A 21,247-nucleotide genomic window follows, 5' to 3' on the forward strand; every position below is an offset into this window, starting at 1 on the left:
GTTGATCATTCATATGGACCTCTGTTTATGTAGTCATTGCTGTTTGCACATTTTACAATTTACAAACTTACACAATTTTTGCAGTATTTTCAACAGAATACTATTGGAAAATATCTTCGTTTCTGTTGAATTTACCAAGTTAGAGCAACCTGCTGCTTTTTAAACCAACTTATAATGTTAAGGATTATTGCTTAAATTGGTTATACTGTAGCCATTCAGTATACTAGCCTATCGTGTAATGTGGACCAATCTTATATAAAAATTATCTTAATTGACTTAGTACCAAAATACCATATCATAAAGTAGATATATGTAACCTGTCAAAAAGTATATATAGTCAGGAGTCAAAAGCCTGTAATATATAAATAAAAAGTTCGTGAAATTTTACTCTGTTTATAATCCCACAACAATTCAGCGATACAATATATATAAGTTTAACGAACATTAAAATGTTTATATATTGTATGACTTTTGTCTTGTTCTCAAAAACTGAGCTAACGCTACCCAAACACCAATGTAATTTCAATTAGACACGACTATAATTCGCAACTCACAGGGAAGTGTTTAATGAAGGAAGAAATTTTTCGGCACTATTTTAGTTTTAGACGATTGTCCAATATGCTGATGTAAACCGTTTGACTATCTGTAGCGGTTTCAATGTTCGAAAATTATTGTTATATTTTTCAACGACCACGAACAAAATGGCAAATGATTAGCTTAGCACTATGCCCTTCTTTCCTTTCTTCTTTGTAAGTGATCGTAACTTGATCTTGTCATTTACATTATTGTTGGATCGCATATAGAAACTGTTATTTTTTTCCAAACGGGCGTCTCTGTAGTCACAATCGGTCTAAAAAGTTCATGTTTTTTTCTGGTTTGAACCATGTCCGAAGAAAGAATATTTCTAACTCTATTCTATGTTTTACATGTTGGCATTATCGTATATAAGCATCTGATTGCCTCCTCAGTGTTGTATCCATCGGTTTCAAACAAACCATTGAATTTATTAGGTTATTGGGACTGGGTAGTATGCCATTTCAGGTTTTGCCTTTATTTCCTGCCATCTAAGCTCCAAAATGTGATCTACAATGTCATGTGTTGCTGATCGGACTTAACTGATAATTGAACCATCTTTACGGGTTGGGCGTTGTTCTCGTGATTCTGGTTAAACTCGTCCATGACATTGCGTATATCTTGTAGGTTATAAGCATTAGCTTGAATTTGTTTCAACTGTTTAGCTTACCTAGTATTCAGATCGGTAACATCCTGTTTTAATTGAGACACTTGTTCATCGCTAGCATCACATCAGGTTTTGATTTTTTGTTTATTGACACCAACAACTCTTCAATTGAATTCATTTTTATACTCGTTTCATTATTTTATTTGTGACATGCTTTGCTCAATATCTTCAAGTCTCTCAATCACGTTGTTGATATTTCTACCAGAATGAGTATTCAATATTGGAAGATATCTGCATTTTTCATTGATTTTACCATCTCTTTAAGAGCGGCAAATTGATTTCAATGTGCCTTTTCTAACTTAAATAAGTTTTTACAGTCCCCTTGATAAATTTTCTACATATTGGACATCTTCTAAGCATAGACGCACAGTTTACACAAGAAGCGAGATGACCACATGGAAGAAATAATATAGATACTGGTTCCTCTAGACATATCTTGCATGTTTGCTGATCTCTCAGATTCTGATTTTCTTCTTTCAAACTTGTGATTGATGCTAAAATAAGATATTTTGTATTGTTTTTACAAGATATAGTTTTTGATTATAACATAATAATATGTAAAGATTTGAAATAAATGTTTTCTAACTTTAAAGAAATATTTCGTTCGATCGTAAATATTAGCTCCTCATTATTTAAATAATTTCAAATTTCAGATCAGAATCTATCTATAGATTGATAAATATATTTACTTTCTTGGAATTGTTGTTTAAAATTGTCCACTGAACTGCATGTGTCCCCTGAAGTAGCATACCCATTTTCTGTTTCGTTTTTTTCTATTTGGAATACGGCTTCCATGAGTACGTTTGCAGTAATCTCTACAAAGTTACATAAAGTTATGCATGTTGCATAATACATATGGTTATATATTTAATGCTTGTAATATTGAATAATTTGGTTTGCTATTTTTGGACTAAGTTTTTCCTGAGCCTTATTTGTTTTGTTTGTTATAAAACTGGATGTATGTAATTATGCGTTTTCTCAGGTGGGTTGTCGAGTTATTGTTTTGACTTTGGATTATCATGTTTATGCTGTGTGTTATAAACACCTTGACACTATACTGCTCTCCAGGCATGCTCCTATTTGAGAAGCGCAGAAAAATTTTTGCTAGCAATCTTAATGTGGTCTTTTTTAACTGCATGTTTGTTTTTTTGTATGTCAGTGTTTTTACTGTATACGTGTGTATGGTTGAGGGAAAATTAATGTATGTTTTCGGTCTCATTTTGTTTTGTTTTGATTTCAATGTAATAAACTAAGTCTCGTTTGGACTATTGTAGCAGCATAGGCATGTTATTTATGATAAAAAAAAACAAGTGTAATATCATTACCTATCCGCCCTGCTAGCTGCAACAAATCGTAAGCTTTCTTTACCAGCCCCTTTTTAAATCCTAATTCTAAGACCGACTTAACAGCTTGGTGACTGCTGAATCCATTATTCGTTGTTGCAAAATTTATCGGATCAATTATAACATCTGGATTTTGATTGGTTTCCTCCTAGAAATAGATTTTTTTTTTTGATGTACTTGTAACTTGCTTATATCTATATATATCGTTAAATGAATTAAAGCGAAGTAAAATTAAAAAAAAAATAACATTAAGGGTAACATTTTTTAAAACATTCCTATATTAATTTGGCAACTCGAAGTTTTTAAAAATATGCTCTTCGCAGCATATAAGATAATAAGACAATTATAGAGCTTGTTTAAACCTGTGTCTGATAACGTCATGAATATTACTTCCTACACAAGTCAGTGACACGGGCAATAGTTCTGTAAGTGTTACACTGTAACAAATAACAGTTTGATCTTTGAAATTGTTATACATCGGCATTGATAACTAGAGGCTCTCAAGAGCCTGTGTCACTCACCTGTATCTACTGTGGTATTGGAAATCATGTAAAGCAGGGTTAAAACCGTAATAAATAGTGTTATATACCACAATAATGATTGAGACTAAGTTTGGTTTATTTTGGCCCAGTAGTTAAATTAAAAGCAGGGATGTGTAGTCTTACAATAGTTACTGAAGACCCCTTATCATTATTTAATTATATATAAATTAGTGTTCAAGTTGTGACCATTTGAGATCGTTTGAACAACTTTCCCTTAGACTTTTATGTTAAACCCTTAAGTGGTATGTTTAGCCATGTTGGTTGGATTGCGGGTTCATTGGATGCGTTTTTAAATCAAAATACCTTACAGTAGCTTAAGTGCAGATGATTGTTGTAAAAGATTACAAATAAAATACAAAAAATGTAAAAAAAAAAAAGCTACTATAAAGTGCAATAATTCTTTCATGGGTCAATTGACCGTTTTGCCATCTTTACTTATTTGTAGATCTTACTTTGCTGAACAATATTGCTGTTTAAGTTTATCTCTATTTTTAATAATTTTCACGATAATATCTAGCTAGAGGCTCTACAGAGCCTGTGTCGCTCACCTTGGTCTATGTGAATATTAAACAAAGGAAGCAGATGGATTCATGACAAAATTGTGTTTTGGTGATGGTGATGTGTTTGTACATCTTACCTTACTGAACATTCTTGCTGCGTACAATTATCTCTATCTATAATGAACTTGGCCCAGTAGTCTCAGTGGACAATGTTAGTAAAAATTTACAAATTTTATGAAAATTGTTAAAAATTGACTTAAAAGGACAATTATAACTCCTTAGGGGTCGGGTCAATTAACCATTTCGGTCATGTTGATTCATTTGTAGATCTTACTTTGCTGAACATTATAGCTGTTTACAGTTTATCTCTATCTATAATAATATTCAAAGTAATAACCAAAAACAGCAAAATTTCCTTAAAATTACCAATTCAGGAACAGCAACCCTACAACGGGTTGTCCGATTCATCTGAAAATTTCAGGGCAGATAGATTTTGATCTGATAAACAATTTTACCCCATGTCAGATTTGCTCTAAATGCTTGGTTTTTGAGTTATAAGCCAAAAACTGCCTTTTGCCCCTATGTTCTATTTTTAGCCATGGCGGCCATCTTGGTTGGTTTGGCGGGTCACGCCACACATTTGTTAGACTACATACTCCAATGATGATTGTGGCCAAGTTTGGTTTAATTGGCCCAGTATTTTCAGAGGAGAAGATTTTTGTAAAAGATATATAAAATTTACGAAAAATGTTTAAAAATTGACTTTAAAGGGCAATAACTCCTAAAGGGGTCAACTGACCATTTTGGTCATGTTGATTTATTTGTAAATCTTACTTTGCTGAACATTATTGCTGTGTACAGTTTATCTCTATCTATAATAATATTCAAGATAATAACCAAAAACAGCAAAATTTCCCTAAAATTACCAATTCAGGTGCAGCAACCCAACAATGGGTTGTCCGATTCATCTGAAAATTTCAGGGCACATAGATCTTGACCTGATAAACAATTTTACCCCTTGTCAGATTTGCTCTCAATGCTTTGGTTTTTGAGTAATAAGCCAAAAACTGCATTTTGCCCCTATGTTCTATTTTGAGCCATGGCGGCCATCTTGGTTGGTTTGGCGGGTCACGCCACACATTTTTTAAACTAGATAACCCAATGATGATTGTGGCCAAGTTTGGTTTAATGTGGCCCAGTAGTTTCAGAGGAGAAGATTTTTGTAAAAGTTAACAACGACGACGGACGCAAAGTGATGGGAAAAGCTCACTTGGCCCTTCGGGCCAGGTGAGCTAAAAACTGCATAAAGTCCTCATGATAACAAATTCTGGCCGGGGGGGGGGGGGGGGGGGGGCAGCAACCCAACAACTGGTTGTTTGATTCGTCTGATAATTTCAGGGCAGATAGATATAAATCTGATGAACATTTTTACTGCTGTCGTATTTACTCTAAATGTTTTAGTTTCAGAGACATAAACCTCTATGCACATGTTTGGCCATAGCGGCCATGTTGGTTAACAGGCAGGGTCGTCGGATACGTTTGTTAAACAAGATTTACCACAATGACAAAAAATGATTGTGGCTAGCAAGTTTGGTTGAATTTGACACAATAGTTTCAGAGAAGAAGACTATAGCAAAAGTTAACGGACGACGACGACGGACGACGGACGCCAATTGATGAGAAAATCTCACGTCTTTTAGGACAAGTAAGCTAAAAATAAGATACCAATGTATTTGTGAGCACTGAAGGATAAAGATTTCATTCATTTTGTAGTTAAAACTATAGTTGAAATGAATTAAGCAAATTTGGATGTAGTTGTTTCGATTACACATATAAAGGTAAACAACTCAAATAAGATCATTGAAAATAATATAATTTAATCATGTTATGTACTTTTTAGATTTAAATTTACTTTTATATTATGTTTGAAAATTATATTGAAATTATTTTCCTCATTTTGGGCGCCGTAGTCGTGATTGGCAAATAAAATATTATTTGTTTGTTTGTTTGTTTGTTTGGAGCGATACTAAATCCATGCACGTGTAAAATTTATATGAACCTCTCCACAATTACGTTTATACACATCAGAAACATCATTTTGAAAATTAAGTATCTGAAAATAAATTTCTATGATAAATTTCTAGACATATTCATAGTATTCATTCTTATATGATTTGCATTTCTATAAATACTTGAATTGGATTGGTCAATTAGAATTTTTCTCTTAGTTTACACTTCGATAAACCATGTTTCCGAAACTACTTTCGCAATCTATTCATTCGCGATACACATTCTTGCAGGGATACTGGGATTTTCAGCAAATTGAGATTAAAAAACAAATGCATAACAGTTATTTTTATTCAAATGCAATATATAACAGAAAAGAAATAAAAAAAAAAATGGACTAAAGCTTCGAAAATGTATAAACATTTCAATTTTAATAAAATTCCGCGAAATTTTATAAAGGATTTGGCGAATTAACGTCATGGCAAAACACGACGTCATACGAATGAAATCTGTCAAGGGAATGATTATTTCGTTACGTGTACGCTTTAAATTCGGATAATATCTCATTAAAATGAAGTTTTGGAGGTATGTGCAAATTTATTTTTGATTCCGTTGCATTTATCAAACATTAATGGACTTTAGAAAGTCAATATGGCTGCCAACTCCTTAGTTAAGACCTGTAAGTTGTGCATGTGATGATGATTATAGTAGCCTTTACACAAAAAATGTTAATAAAATCGAGAATATATATTTGTCTTTTTAACACATTTGTTTCTAGAGGTTATTGATGTGTAAACCGGGGCTCTTGCTCAAAGACTACATAAAAGACCGTCGGACTTTTATTCAGTTTGTGAGTTAATCGCCCCGGTTTACACATCAATAACCTCTAGAAAACATGTGTTTAATCCTATAATGTAGGATGTGTAAAATAGTTTTATGCATATCAGATGGAGAGATACAATCTGGAATATTGATACCCTAACAGCCACATTACAAATATCATTTGTACATTCAAACTCATTAGTTAAAAACAAACTGACAATGCTATGGCAAAAAACGAAAATCAACTTTATACAAAACATAACCAAGACCATTAAAGACTGAGAATCACGAACACCACCGAACATCGCAGGTGCTTTGGAAAGGAAAACAGATGTGCACTCGTCGTTTTATGTATGAACAAGCCTGTAAAAGAATGCAATCTTTACCCAAATAAAAGATTAATTTTACGAGGTTACTAAACGAATTTCAAATTAATGTACCAAATAGGTTGTTCCTTTTTTTTTATCAATTAATATTAAAAAAGAAGATGTGGTATGATTGCCCATGAGACAATTCTTCAACGCAGACCAAAATGACACAGAAATTAACATAGGTTACCGTTCGGCCTTCAACAATGAGCAAGCTCATACCGCATAATCAGCTATAAAGTGCCCCAAAATGACAAATGTAAAACAATTCAAACGAGAAAACGAGAAAACTAACAGTCTTATTTATGTACAAAAAAACTAAAGAAAAACAAATATGTAACACATTAACAAACGCCAACCACTGAATTACAGGGTCCTTACTTTGGAATGGCACACACATATACATAATGTGACGGGGTTAGCGACATCCCAACCCTCCCCTAAACTATGGCAGTGGTGTAATAGTACAACCTTAGAACGACGAACTATCAAAATCAGTTGAAAATGCCTTAACTCATCAGAAGGATACACATATAAATACATCTAACAAAAACACAAAGTGGACATGGCCAGGAATTTGTTTATTCCAACAATAAAATGACACTAAGAACTGATCTGAGAGTACTCGCAGTAACTGACAGCTAATTCATGTATCTAAGACTGGTTTTACACCCAAACACATTCTTTAAAACTAGCATTTAGTACTATACTAAACTTACAGTGGGTGCAATTAGTAAATTCCTGTTCCTTTGAATATCTTTAAAGTCAGAATCATCTCCTGCACACTGTCGCACAAAAGGACATTCTGGATACCAGTGGGCATGTTCTTCCCAGGGCTGGTCAACTGGTTCCCAGTTTCTTAATCCACCTCCACAGAAAAAACACCGACAATGGTCTGATGTACCTATCGTAAATAAACAATCTTTTTAGAATTGGTGGCAAAACCGCAGACGACATCGGATGGAGTATTACATGTGTCTATAGGTTTAGGGTTCGCCATTTTGATAGGCTATCGACAACAAAAGGTTTCGCGTGAGGAGGCTTAATTTGGCTTTTCGAAGTGTGGTTTTAAGGTCAAAAACACGTTACCAATCATTGGTGGTTTATTTTGCTTATTCGTGCAAAATGTCAAATTATACTTTTTAAAATCTATGTTTATTAAATGAAACAATATTTATTGTAATCCAATCATTAACTTGATTAAATCATCTTACAATTTACTTTAACTAAATGTCAGCTTAATCGATGACTTATACTGATTGCTGTATTGGGATATTAACAAAAGGAGATTTGAGGTAAACGTCAACAAGAAAGCCATCCAACAACCGACAAAACCCACCAAAAAGGCCTATAGAGAGCCACTGTGACATTTGTCCTCAAATACAATTAAATGTTCGATAGGGTTCAATACTTGTTCCCAGTTTTTTGTTTTGTACATAATCGACCTTCTATTTTATTCAAATCTGCAATACAGACTTGTATGCAGTTTAAGAAAATCTGACTGTATAAATCAGGAGTATTGCTGGTATGATATTCAAATTGCATGATCTCCGATGTTTTGAAAAAATTATGTCATGAAAATAAAAATGTCCAGAAATGCTGACAGAACATATTGACATAAAATACCACATCTTCTCGATTTTTATTTTATAAGTGTGATTTATAGTTTGTTTAGGACAATGATTGTGTTTCCAGCAAGTAGAACCGGTTCTAATTATTGAGAATGACACTCTTTAACAATCATCAATTAAAAAACTTTTTTACAAATTTTAGGTTTTACAATTGATTCTCATCTATCATGGACAGGTCAAACATATTAACATTATTGATATGTTTATCAAAATCATTTAGGTACTATTAGCTCTCGAAGATTAAGAAATTTTTAAATATTGTTTCAAGAAAATAAAAGAAAATGTGTACTACATGTAGATCATTGAAAATGGACGTCATACTAAACTCCAAAACAAATAAATTAACTAAAATTAATGAAACATACAAGACCAACAAAGGCAAGCTAGATGCTCTTGACAGGCACACACAATGCGACGGCATTAAACATGTTTTGTGAGATAAACTGTATCCACTATCCCCCATACCTCTAGCCAATGTAGAGTAAAAAAACACACACTGAAATACGCACAGTTAAGTTCAGTTCAAAAGAAGTCTGAGTCCAAATATAGAATGGGAAACAAAAACAAAAAACTAAGCAAAATTACAATGGTACATAAATTAACAAAGGACAACTGACATGCAAGATCGAAACTTCAATTAAACTGATTGAAAGATTATGAATGTCTTCATCATATGAAAATCAAGCACAATCCCTTCCGTTGGGGTTTAGCATCATACCATCATAACCTATATGAGGAAAACATAACCCGTATCATGCCAACAAGTGGTTTTAGAATAAATATGTTTATTTTCGACGAAAAGACGCTATGAGTGAATCAATTTTAATAGCATAATTGCCATCTTCAATGATCTGACAACAGTAAAGTAACGATATCCCTTCTGAATAAGTCTGTTCAGCGATTTTAGTTAGCTTTTGAGGTGAATGCCGACATTTTTGTGCTTTGTAAAGAATATTATCATAAAAGATTGGATGTGAAATACCTTTATATTAACAAATAATGTTTGTATGATTATTTTGCATGGTTTTATTGATATATAAAGACAAGGGATCGGTATTTGGGTAAGGGGTGCAGTACAATATACAATTGAAAGAAAACATATTGAACACTTTCCACTATCATTTTTAAATTACATTTTTACCTGTGTAGAAGAACCCCGCTGAGGCCATATCTGCCGGAGACTGAGTCAGATGTACTGGCCAATTTGCAAAGGAATCAATCCGTGAGGATCTAATGGCGTATTTCGGATACTTTGGCGTTTCAGACTCTTCAGAAACTGATGGTAAAAGTAGGATAACACAAATATGAAAACAACAAGAAACAGAGCAATTATATATCATAATCATATTTTATATATGCTTTAAAATGATTTTTAAAAGCCCTTGTGAAATATGAATATTCTTGGGTGAACAATTCTCCCTCAGCCACGGGAAATAAATGTCTCTAGGCAACTTCCTTATTCAAAACGGTATAATTGCACCAACATCATTTTTTTCAATAAGAGTAATTTTAATCGTATTACGGTCCTTTCGTCTACGGCTGTTTTTTTTTTTATAATTGTATTTCAAACTTTGTTATCCATATTCAATTATTTGATATTTGCAAAACTTCTTTTTTTGATAAATCTGGGCAATATGTTGTTATTATTTTTCTAATCAATTTGCTGACTGTTTACTTTAATGGGCGTTATTCAATAACAGCGTGAATTTCAGACCTGAAAATAAAATCATCTTGTCTAAAATTTTATTTCAAGAGTTATTTTGAATACCTCTATAATAGACCTGTTTGTCAACAAAAAGTGCAATCTTAAATACTCTTTAAAATTATATTATTTTCATAATTTATGTACTGTTTTGTAGGGGACATTTGTCCACTTCTAAACATACATCTCATTGCAATTTTAAATGTCTCCAGCTTGTTTACTTTGTATACTAGAAAGATCTCATTTTTTTCTAAATTGGAGAACCATTTTTTATCGATAAAGAGTAGACAGTACTTCACATATGAAGGTACAATGGATGTTACGTAGTGGACATTTTAATGCGTTTCGTAGTGGGCAAAAATGTTCGCAGTTGACATCAACCCTTTTCTATGTTAATAAAAACATGCTGAAAATTACATGAAACTAACCTAATACTGATTGTATTCATCAAAGCACGTATTAAGCTGTACACTGATATTTATTTCATAATTTTAAAATCAAATACTGAAGGAGATTTGACCCGTTTCGTAGTGGACATAAACAAAATTACGGTATCACTCTGGTCCTTTTTATGTGCTAATTGTTTTTACCAAAAATTTAACTGCCGTTATAAAAGCATCACTTCTTTTGTAAGACCCTTATGTTTTTATATCTCGCACACAACATAACATTGAATTCATAAAACTGTTAATTAGCAAAATTTAATGACTTCGTTTCGTAGTGGACATTTTGTCAGGGACAAACCTTCGAAAATAAACAAATATTTTTTTATCAAAAACTATTAAAATATGTTGGCTCCAAACATACTTTTGAATTATAATAGAACTTATATTTATTTCTACCTCTTTTTACAATATTTTAGAGTATGAATGTTGAACAGGCGGTCTAGGGACATGCCATTTTGGTCATTTTTGACCATTCAGGAATCAATTTCTTATCAATCCCTCTAAATAGACTGCTTCTTTGCTTAAACATGTTAAACCTAATTCAAAGCCTAATTCAAAGTACTGACTTCACAAAAAATTACTAACAAAGACCAAACACATTTTTTTAAAAGTGGCTGGGACAAGAATCACGTTTATATTGAAAAACGCCCTTATACATGTTATAATGTAACGGGTTGAAGATTTTATTTATTTACGTATGAAATTTGTCGCAAGAAATACACGTCCATTTTCTGACAAGAACATCGCACAGATTTCTGTCTTTGTATAGGTTTATGTTTCAAGTTAACAGCATTACATTGAATGCAACAATAAATTGTAACACTGTTTTTTCAAACTTTTAAAACACACGGCATGCACAAATTTAGAAAATAACTTTTTGTTATAATTATATCAAATGATTGAAATTACCTTGTAAGCTTACATAAATAATATATACATATAGATCCTACCACTGTATCGAGTGTAATACGATATTTATCCACTCGAGACAGTTAAATTTTCAAAGGAGTAGGTTCAGTAAGACCCCTTTTTGGCCCCAAAATATAGCAGTTTTACAAAAGTATGAAAATGTAATCTTTTAGCTATTTACTGGAAAGTAGAATGCTTCTGCTACATAAATATGGGCTGTTTTTGACAATACAATGCAGATATATCGGGTACTTGCATCATTAAGTCATGCAAAATTACTGAAATCTTCACAATTTGAGCATTCTAATTAAATTTTAGACGGTTTCCGTCTAAAATGAAAGTGGCCGCATTTGTGTTCATTCATAATATTGAAATGTAATTTGTATTTGATGATAATACATAACATATATAAAGTTTGAGGATGAACACGGATGCGGCCACTTTCATTTTTGACAAAAACCATCTGAAAAGTGACGTTTTATGGCATATTTGATAGATTTTTCATATTTAAGCTTAGATCGGAGCGTTTTTAATGACTACATCAGTTAAAACTTTACATAAACTAATTGAATCAATTTAAATAGACACTTAAATGTTTAAAAAGTGTCCAAAATCTTCATTTCGATGGACCTTAAATTTGAGGCCAAAATCGACCCTTACCGGACCTACTCCTTTAAAAAGTGGGGCTCGCCGAGTGTTTTAAATATTTAAAATTTAACTATCGAGAGTGGATAAATATTGTTTTACATGTGTTTCTCTAATGATTTTGAAACAATACGCAGGCAAACGTATTCCTTCTTTGCGACTGATCTGCAAACAGATGTGTTCTTTCTATGTGAAGTCATCAGACATGGTCGCATTTTTTTATGCCGTCACAATAGCAAATTCAGAGGAAAACAAGACAATTCGACGCCATAATCGGATTTTAACCAATGAAGAACTGAGATCAAACGAACCACACGTTGATTAAATTTTTATATACAATGGGTGCAGCAAGGGATAAATTGATGAAGAATAAGAGAAACATTTTTATTGTATTAAGTGCAACAACATTATATTATCTACATTTTGATATGATATTGGAGTTTGATTTTGCCACTTGATTATGGACTTTCCTTTTAAATTTTTCTCGGAGTTCAGTATTTTGTGATTTTACTTTTTACCATGTCGGATTGTAAAATAGCAGTTAACAATCATCATAGATCTAGTTGCCAATCAAATTACCAAACGATGCAGCCATGAAATTTACTTAACATAACACAAATTATGAGATGAAATCGCAAACATTTTGTAATTTAACATGAAAGTTATTAGTCTATGATTTGGATATGTGTTAAAAGTGTGTGTTAGTTAAATCATTCAAAATGAAATTAATTTGAATTAGTAAACGGTTAAAGACAGTATTTGCATTAGTATTTGGTAATGTTTGAAATACACACAAACCGCTGAAAAAAGATAATTTCCGCCTTACGGAGCACCTGGGATAAACTCCGGTTGTTAGTGGAACTGTTTGTTGCTTAATCGTTAGTTTTCTATGTTATATTTTGTATATAACTGTTGTTTTACTCTCAGTCATTTCATTTTTTTAACATGGCATTGTTAGTTTACTTTTTTTTTTATTGTATGATTCTAAGTGTCCTTTAGATATCTTACGCCTCTTTCAATTTTTTTATTAAAATAATTATTTCGAATGAGTGTTTGTGCATGTTTTATAATACCTTAAATCCTGAAATACATCAGAGATACTGTAATACTTAACAGAAAATATATTATAATAATCTTAACAAATGTAACAATTGTTTTTCACCAGTTTGTTTAGGTTGAAATACCTGTTTAAAGATAAAAAACCATACCATTTCGTTTTGGATATTTTTAATATTCTACATTTATTTGTACCTGAAGAGTTTGTTTTTGTATAATTAATAGGACCTTCCCTTTGTTGATTTTCTCTTTCTGAAATATTTTGAATTGGTCTTTCTTCATTTGGTGGTGAGCCTTGTATAACAAGCCTGACATAACTATCTATCTGTTCCGTTGAGTCTAAAAAAAACACCATCAATTACATATATATTTGATCATTATTGACAGGAGTACAAGATAATTCTGAAATAATCATTGCCAAGTGTTTCTCTATGTTTTAATACAATTTTGTGCACAGTTACCTTTTTGAAAATATTTATCCTCAGCATAATTTTCCTTTGCTAGTTTGAAATTATGTGTTTATCAAATGATTATTATGTTTCTGATTTTTGTTTGCGTTAATTGGAAAAAGTATTTCTTCAAACTCTATTATGCACAAGAGAATGAATAACAGTCTTAAACAGTCCTTATAATCTGAACACCATCTGAACACCATTATAATGCAGTACTGTTCAGAACCAAACGCTTGCAGGTAAGTCAGTACTGTTCAAGAGATTTTCGGACCAATAAGTGTTTTGCTAATTGTGTACATGTAAATGTAAATAACATCTACTTAAAAGTCTGAACTAAGACTAAACATATCATAACTGACTGCTAGCATACTTTGATAACTATTAATGAACAGTTCTGAATTTGACACAGTGGATACGACAGAAAATTAACATTAATATTGAAAAAGAAGACTTTGTGTTTTTTGGTTCAATATTTTAAGAATTGTTCATTTTAAATAATCGTTTCAGATGAGTGTTTTACGGGTGGTGTTCAGATGTGTCAATTATATTCATTTTCATGATCTTTGTAAATTGGAAGGTTACAATTTATACCTTATGTTCAAATTTTTTATATACTTTTAGTAGCTTTTAGACGATTTATAAAATAATTTGACTCTTAAACGGTGCACATGCCGATTTACGATCAAATTACAAAATGTGTGTGAATCGACTGATCATCGTTTGGTTACAACTGAACACATCATAACACAAATCCTTAATCATGTCCACTTGATCAGATACAAAATTTCAGAATGATTTCAACCGTTTAATAAAGTGTCAGAGATCTTATAGAAACTGACGGATTTGTTGCACGTATAAGATACCTATTTTTTCCGGTCCACAAACCCGCCCGATATCCAAAACCTTAAAGTGATATCGCAATTCTTTTAAAAGAAGTGTTACTCAGTGAACAACTTCACTATTTGTTCAGAATTTATTTTCAGGGAATGGAGAGATATAAGATTTCCATGAACAAATCTTCAACCCAATACCCTCACAAAAAAGCTACGTTTTGTACTTCGTGCGTCTCTGCAAATACAGTGTACAACTAACTGCACTTCAGAATTATATTTACAATTTGCATTAACGTCAACAATATTCTGATTCTGTCTAGCTAGGCAAAAAAAGGGCATCATGTTTGTTGTTGAGATAACAATGCTTTAAAGCACACTGTTTTATACCAGGCTCCATTCTCCATTTATATTGACAACATAAGGCTGTGGCTATTTTATATAAATCAATTACCAAAGTCAAAGGCATATCCTCCTGTTTGAAATCTGGAAACATGCCCACCTGCAAACACGGCAGGTGACTGAAAGTTCCGAGAGGAAGCTTAAAAGAAAAAAAAGAAATATGAATTATTTGAGATATGGTTTAATTGATAACTCATTACATGTTATTTCTGCCGGATTCTGTATGTGTCCATTTGTCATTTGTAATTAAAAATGTAAATAATAACATACTACTTTCAGATAAGTTATAAAGGATTTACCTGTACAGATAACCTATGTTATAAAACTTCTATTAATCATATATAAGTGGAAAGTATATTAAATGTAATCAAAAAGGTGTGTTGCGACATTTTGAGTTAATCATGGTTAAAGGTAAAATATGGTCAACCCCAAAACTTGTAAGCCATGTAACACGTTCCTCTATACGGTAAATTTAAACATGAGAAAATGTTACAATGATGTATGTTTAACACGAAAATATGAGTTATCGATCGAAGGTTTTACAAGATACATGTCCTTGTGCTTTCGTTTGATGAAATAATATTAAAAAAAAATGCCTCATCAATCAACAAGAAAGGAACACTTATAATTGCTGAATACACTTTCTGTGAACAATCTCAATGACAACATGCTTAGTTTTAATATTTCTTTATACATTACGATTTAAACTGCCAGAAGCTTAAGTGGCATCACGTGAGATTAATGCTTCGAAGTTCTATATACTTGCAAGTTCCGAGTAAAAATTAAAAAAAACCGGATAGCTGCGTAAACTTCCATTGAACTGGGACCGTGTGCTTTTTTTTTTACATAATCTTTAACTGTAAGGCCTACATCACTTCGTTCGATTTAACTGTTTCTAGCTTGTATTTCTAAAAAAAAACTCATCATAGATACCAGGATTAAATTATATATACGCCAGACGCGCATTTTGTCTACAAAAGACTCATCAGTGACGCTCGAATCCAAAAAGGTTAAAAAAAAAAGCCAAATAAAGTACGAAGTTGAAGAACATTAAGATATAAAATTCCTAAAAGTGTAACCAAATACAGCTAAGGTAATATATGCCTGAGGTAGAAATTGTTTCTGTTGGTTTTGTCCAACAAAGTATAGAATACTACATTGCATTTCTCATATCAGACCATTGATCGACTAAAAAGACCCGAGGTATGATATCATGCACGAGGTTCGATGATAGGTTAGATAGAGGAAATACAGACAAGAACTTTTTTTAATCTTAAAATATGTAAAATGTATTGATTTATTTGACTTCTTTTTTTCCTAATACAAATGTAATATGTTTTTCTCTTTTTTTCCTAATATTTTTTTTTTCGTGTGTATTTTCCGAAAGTTGCCGAGTAACGTCGAAATGTCTCGCAATAAAAGCCGAAAGGTATTATTCTTATAACAGCATACTGATCAGAATTTAAAAAATGTGGAATGCACGTAATTCGAATGCTAAAGTGTTTTACTCTATGAATATGATCAATATACTTACAGGTCAAGAAAGCTGGAGATCTTCGTTGAAAAAGCGCTCGTTCATCAGCATCAATTGCAATATTGTTAGTGTTGACTCTATCTACCAAAAATGGACAATTTGGATTCAATCGTCTATGTACATCATCTGGATCTCCTGTTTCAGATGATACATCGTACGAAAATCCACAAAAAGCACACTTACATTTGTGACCAACGCCAGTATAAAAAAATCCAGCTTTAGCTAATTTTAGTCTCGAAGCACGAAGTGTTTCTGGTGCTGATTCGTACGTTTTAAATCTAGCCCATTCAAACATCAATTTTTGTTCAAAGTTAAAGGAATTGTGTAGTCGACAGTAAAGATCAAATGTGGGTCGAATTTGTATATTGATTGACCGAGATATGCGTGTTTGGAATTTTGTATACATATTTAATATAAAAATTCTATCTTCTTTGTCCACATGAAGTTTAGTCATTATTTCGAATATCCAATATTTGACGCACATCTCTATCGATGAACCCAGTTTTAAAAGAAACAGAATGAATATAAAGTAATCCAATGAGCTTAATGCCATCACTGATGTTACAATTCATAAAATCAAATAGATATCTGAAAGAAAAAAAATATCTAATAAACATGATAAATGTCGAATCGTAGCAAATATTTATATATCAAAGTTGACGAATTCATTCTTACCGTCCAAATGACCTTTTCCCCTCTATTGTGTTTATTACATACAGATATAAATATGTACCAATCTGAAAACAACAAAATATCAGCAAGAAAGCAATAGCAATGATAAAGAAGAAAAGTATAAATATTTGAGGTGTGATTTGGGAATATGCCCCATAAAATTATTCATTGGAGTGCCCTTTAAATACCAAGGATGGTTACATTACCAAATGGTAATATGAGTACAACAAGTCATTAAACAATATGCAATAGTATGAAGATGCTTTCCCTATGTCCCTTTGATGTCATGTCACAGATAAAGAAAAACTATAAGTCATCGTTTTTTTCCGTAAACGAATGATTTTTTCCTGGTCAAATGATTCTTCTTCATCTCATTTAGAATGTAAAATCGAACAATAAACAAAAGACAATGTACAGAGTGAGTGTAATATCACAAGAACACCCTCATCTTATACGTATATTTTAGTCCTAATTTGTCTCTACCTCAATCAATATACTATCGTCATCTATTTTTATCAAGATTACAAAATGAATTGTATAAAAATGTACGTCACTAAAGGTAAACAAATAAAAATGTTGAAATGTGAATTTTATTGGTTAGCATTTTTAAAACGTCATAATTTTTAATAATTATTCGCTTTTATACAGCTAGTTTGTTTAAGTTTTAGTATTGCAGGAAAAATGTATTGATAAGTATGTGGGTCCGTATGCTTAAACTTTTTATTTGACTCCCGTATTTTTTGGGATAGGTTGCGCATTTGTTAATCATGTTCAGTTATTGAACACAATGATTTATTTCAACTTGCAAATAAAACACGGGCGTCATTAGGTGGTTTATTTTCCGGAGTCATTTGATATAAAATATTTTTATTCAAACATGTTTTTCTTTTATTTAATTTGCAGAATATTTCTTAAAAAAAGGATATAATTCCAAATTCATGTTCATCGATGAATAATGCGTATTTAATTAGAAGCCATTTATATAACTTTTTGTCTGTCGTAATTTTAAAAAGATGGTTGCTTACTATACTCGTTACATGACATGAATAAAGTCATTTCCGGATCCATCAGATAAGTCAATTCAACTCATTTGGACCTGATCATTTGTGAAAAAAACAGTAATTATAGCATCTTGTTTCACCCCAGTACATCTGCTCAGTCAAGCATCCATGGCATAGTACCACACATCTTAGTTGCTCACATACTTATGGAAAGTTTGTCAGCTTAATATCTATATATATATTTACACGGTAAACCCATATAGATATGAATTTTATACATACAATATCCTTCAAATACATATATATATATATACTCACTTAGTATTATAATTAATAGTTTATACAATACACTACTTACTTTAGTTGTTTTTTTTAATTTACCGGAGTACACAAACAACTCATAAATATGGCCGCCGATTACACAATGTACCTATCTATAATCAGATATAGCGAGACAATCGGAACGTTTTCATTTTTTTTATTTATATGATTACTCCTCGTCTTCACACCAGTTTCAAAAACATGATGTTCAACTCAGATATTGTTTACACACTATTTTTTTCTAACAAAAATGCACAAATGTATTAACTTCCTTGTACCATAGGAAGTGTGTTGTGTGTAGTGTGTCATTACAGGGATCTATTATTAAAAGGAAGGTAAAAACCAATAATCACAAATTGGGACATTTTTTAAATGAAAAGTACACAATCTATAAATATATTTCAACAACTATCCAGGCATGCGTTGCAATCAAATTACATTATATGCCATGATATTATTTACTGACAGTATATTGAGAAATTATACTTGATTGAAAAAAGTTAAGGGGGCCTTATAGTTTTTTTAAGATCGTATAAATAGGAACAAGAATATAAACAAAAATAATAACTCGATTGAGAGAAAACAAATCTGGGTTACAAAACAAAACCGAGGAATCACATCAACTTATTATAATTAAGGAGGAAGAACAAAAAAACTAAAAAAGTACAGGAACACCGAAGTGCAACAAAAACATACATGAACACACATAAAAACGAACTGTTAAATAACTACTGCTCTTTTCCTGACTTGGGTCAGGTAATTTTAAGATAAATGGATGGTTGAACCTGGTTTAATGGCATTCCAAACCTCCCGCATTATGACAATGTTAAACAAATATCTCTAAAACACAACGTGACAGTAATGCAGCACACACACACAGGCAAGGAAAATCATATCAGAGAATCGCATGACAAATCATATAATAGTCGACACAACATGCTTCCACAGAAAAACAACGAACATATTACAATTCTTGAATTTGAAACTAGTGTAAATATGAATACATGAAAATAGTTAAAACTCATCTAATCACCGGTAAAAATGCATGTCTTCAACACCTGTGATTTCACTTTTGGGTGAAAATCAAAAGGTTGACATGATAAACATGATAAATGCACTTTGATTTGAAACTAACGAAGGCAAGATAACAGATATAATAAGATTCAGACCATATGCCAAAGATAAGAAATAACAGTAAGTAACTCTAGAAAATATCTATATGGTCTATAGATATAGGAAGATGGGGTGTGAGTGCCAATGAGACAACTCCCCATCCAAATAACAATTTATACATAGCTATATACTTAAATGGTTCAGTCAGTTTACATTTAACGAGTATATACTCATAGGATAAAAAAAAATTGAGAATGGAAATGGGGAATGTGCCAAAGAGACAACAACCCGACCATAGAAAAAAACAACAGCAGAAGATCACCAACAGGTCTGCAATGTAGCGAGAAATTCCCGCACCCGGAGGCTTCCTTCAACTGGCCCCTAAACAAATATATACTAGTTCAGTGATAATGAACGCCATACTAATTTTCAAATTGTACACAAGAAACTAAAATTAAAACAATACAAGACTAACAAAGTCACTTATATTTTACGGACCATATTGTTTAAATATGATAAATGCACTTTGATTTGAAACTAAAGAAGGCAAGATAACAGATATAATAAGATTCAGACCATATGCCAAAGATAAGAAATAACATTAAGTAACTCTAGAAAATATCTATATGGTCTATAGATATAGGAAGATGGGGTGTGAGTGCCAATGAGACAACTCTCCATCCAAATAACAATTTATACATAGCTATATACGCGAATGGTTCAGTCAGTTTACATTTAACGAGTATATATTCATAGGATCCAAATAAAATTGAGAATGGAAATGGGGAATGTGCCAAAGAGACAAAAACAACCCGACCATAAAAAAAAAACAACAGCAGAAGGTCACCAACAGGTCTTCAATGTAGCGAGAAATTCCCGCAACCGGAGGCGTCCTTCAACTGGCCCCTAAACAAATATATACTAGTTCAGTGATAATGAACGCCATACTAATTTCCAAATTGTACACAAGAAACTAAAATTAAAATAATACAAGACTAACAAAGTCACTTATATTTTACGGACCATATTCGGATAAAAAGGTAACAAATATATAAAATAGTGTGTAAGGGAGAAAGGGTAGTATTTTTTTCTGAAGCTGAACAATAAGTTTACCACAGGAAGTTGATGAAGATTAGAATAAACAATTATCCTATAAGTCCCTTCGTCGGAAGCTCATTCTACTGACAGGTTACACTTCTAACGAATGAAATAGTAATTGATGTAGGTGCGATCTCCATATAGTGACTAACATTTCATAACTTAGTCACGCATAATATAAATCTTATCTAAATAGAATCATTCAGCCATTTAGTTCCTTTACTGTGACAAATAGGACTTTCCATCTTTTAAATGTTATTTCATTTATAAAATCTATACAGTTTTGTCAAAATGAAGACATTTTCCATTTTATTAGTTCTTTGCATTATTTATACTATTTGTGCGTTTCCTTTTTCTATGTCAATACATTGTGGTGTAACGTTTAGTAAGAGTGGTGTAAAGTGTGATTGTAGTTCAAGGAATATATCTTGCATACCAAATAGCTGTCCACCAAACACCACGGAATTTCTTTTAAGAAATAATGATCTTAGACGACTGTATGATGGGACATTTTCTAAATATGCAGAGCTGCGAAAAATAGACGTGCAAAACTGTAATTTATCAGTTATTGACAATGCGGCTTTTGCAAATTTAACGCACTTAAGCACAATAA

At 31.9% G+C, this 21,247-nt stretch overlaps 1 protein-coding gene across 1 annotated transcript; it reads right to left on the reverse strand.

Moving 5' to 3' along the window:
• Positions 1 to 377: 377 nt before the first annotated feature.
• Positions 378 to 18,836, reverse strand: LOC139514835 (baculoviral IAP repeat-containing protein 7-like). Its single transcript, XM_071304447.1, has 9 exons — positions 18,461 to 18,836; positions 16,430 to 17,017; positions 14,948 to 15,034; positions 13,407 to 13,550; positions 9,595 to 9,729; positions 7,542 to 7,726; positions 2,566 to 2,731; positions 1,930 to 2,055; positions 378 to 1,734 (listed from the first exon to the last, which is right to left on the reverse strand). The coding sequence occupies exons 2-9, from the start codon at positions 16,980 to 16,982 to the stop codon at positions 1,535 to 1,537; spliced, it is 1,596 nt and encodes a 531-aa protein (XP_071160548.1). The 5' UTR covers positions 16,983 to 17,017; positions 18,461 to 18,836; the 3' UTR covers positions 378 to 1,534.
• Positions 18,837 to 21,247: the final 2,411 nt, after the last annotated feature.

This window comes from Mytilus edulis, chromosome 1 (assembly GCF_963676685.1).
Source record: "Mytilus edulis chromosome 1, xbMytEdul2.2, whole genome shotgun sequence".
NCBI lineage: Eukaryota > Metazoa > Mollusca > Bivalvia > Mytilida > Mytilidae > Mytilus > Mytilus edulis.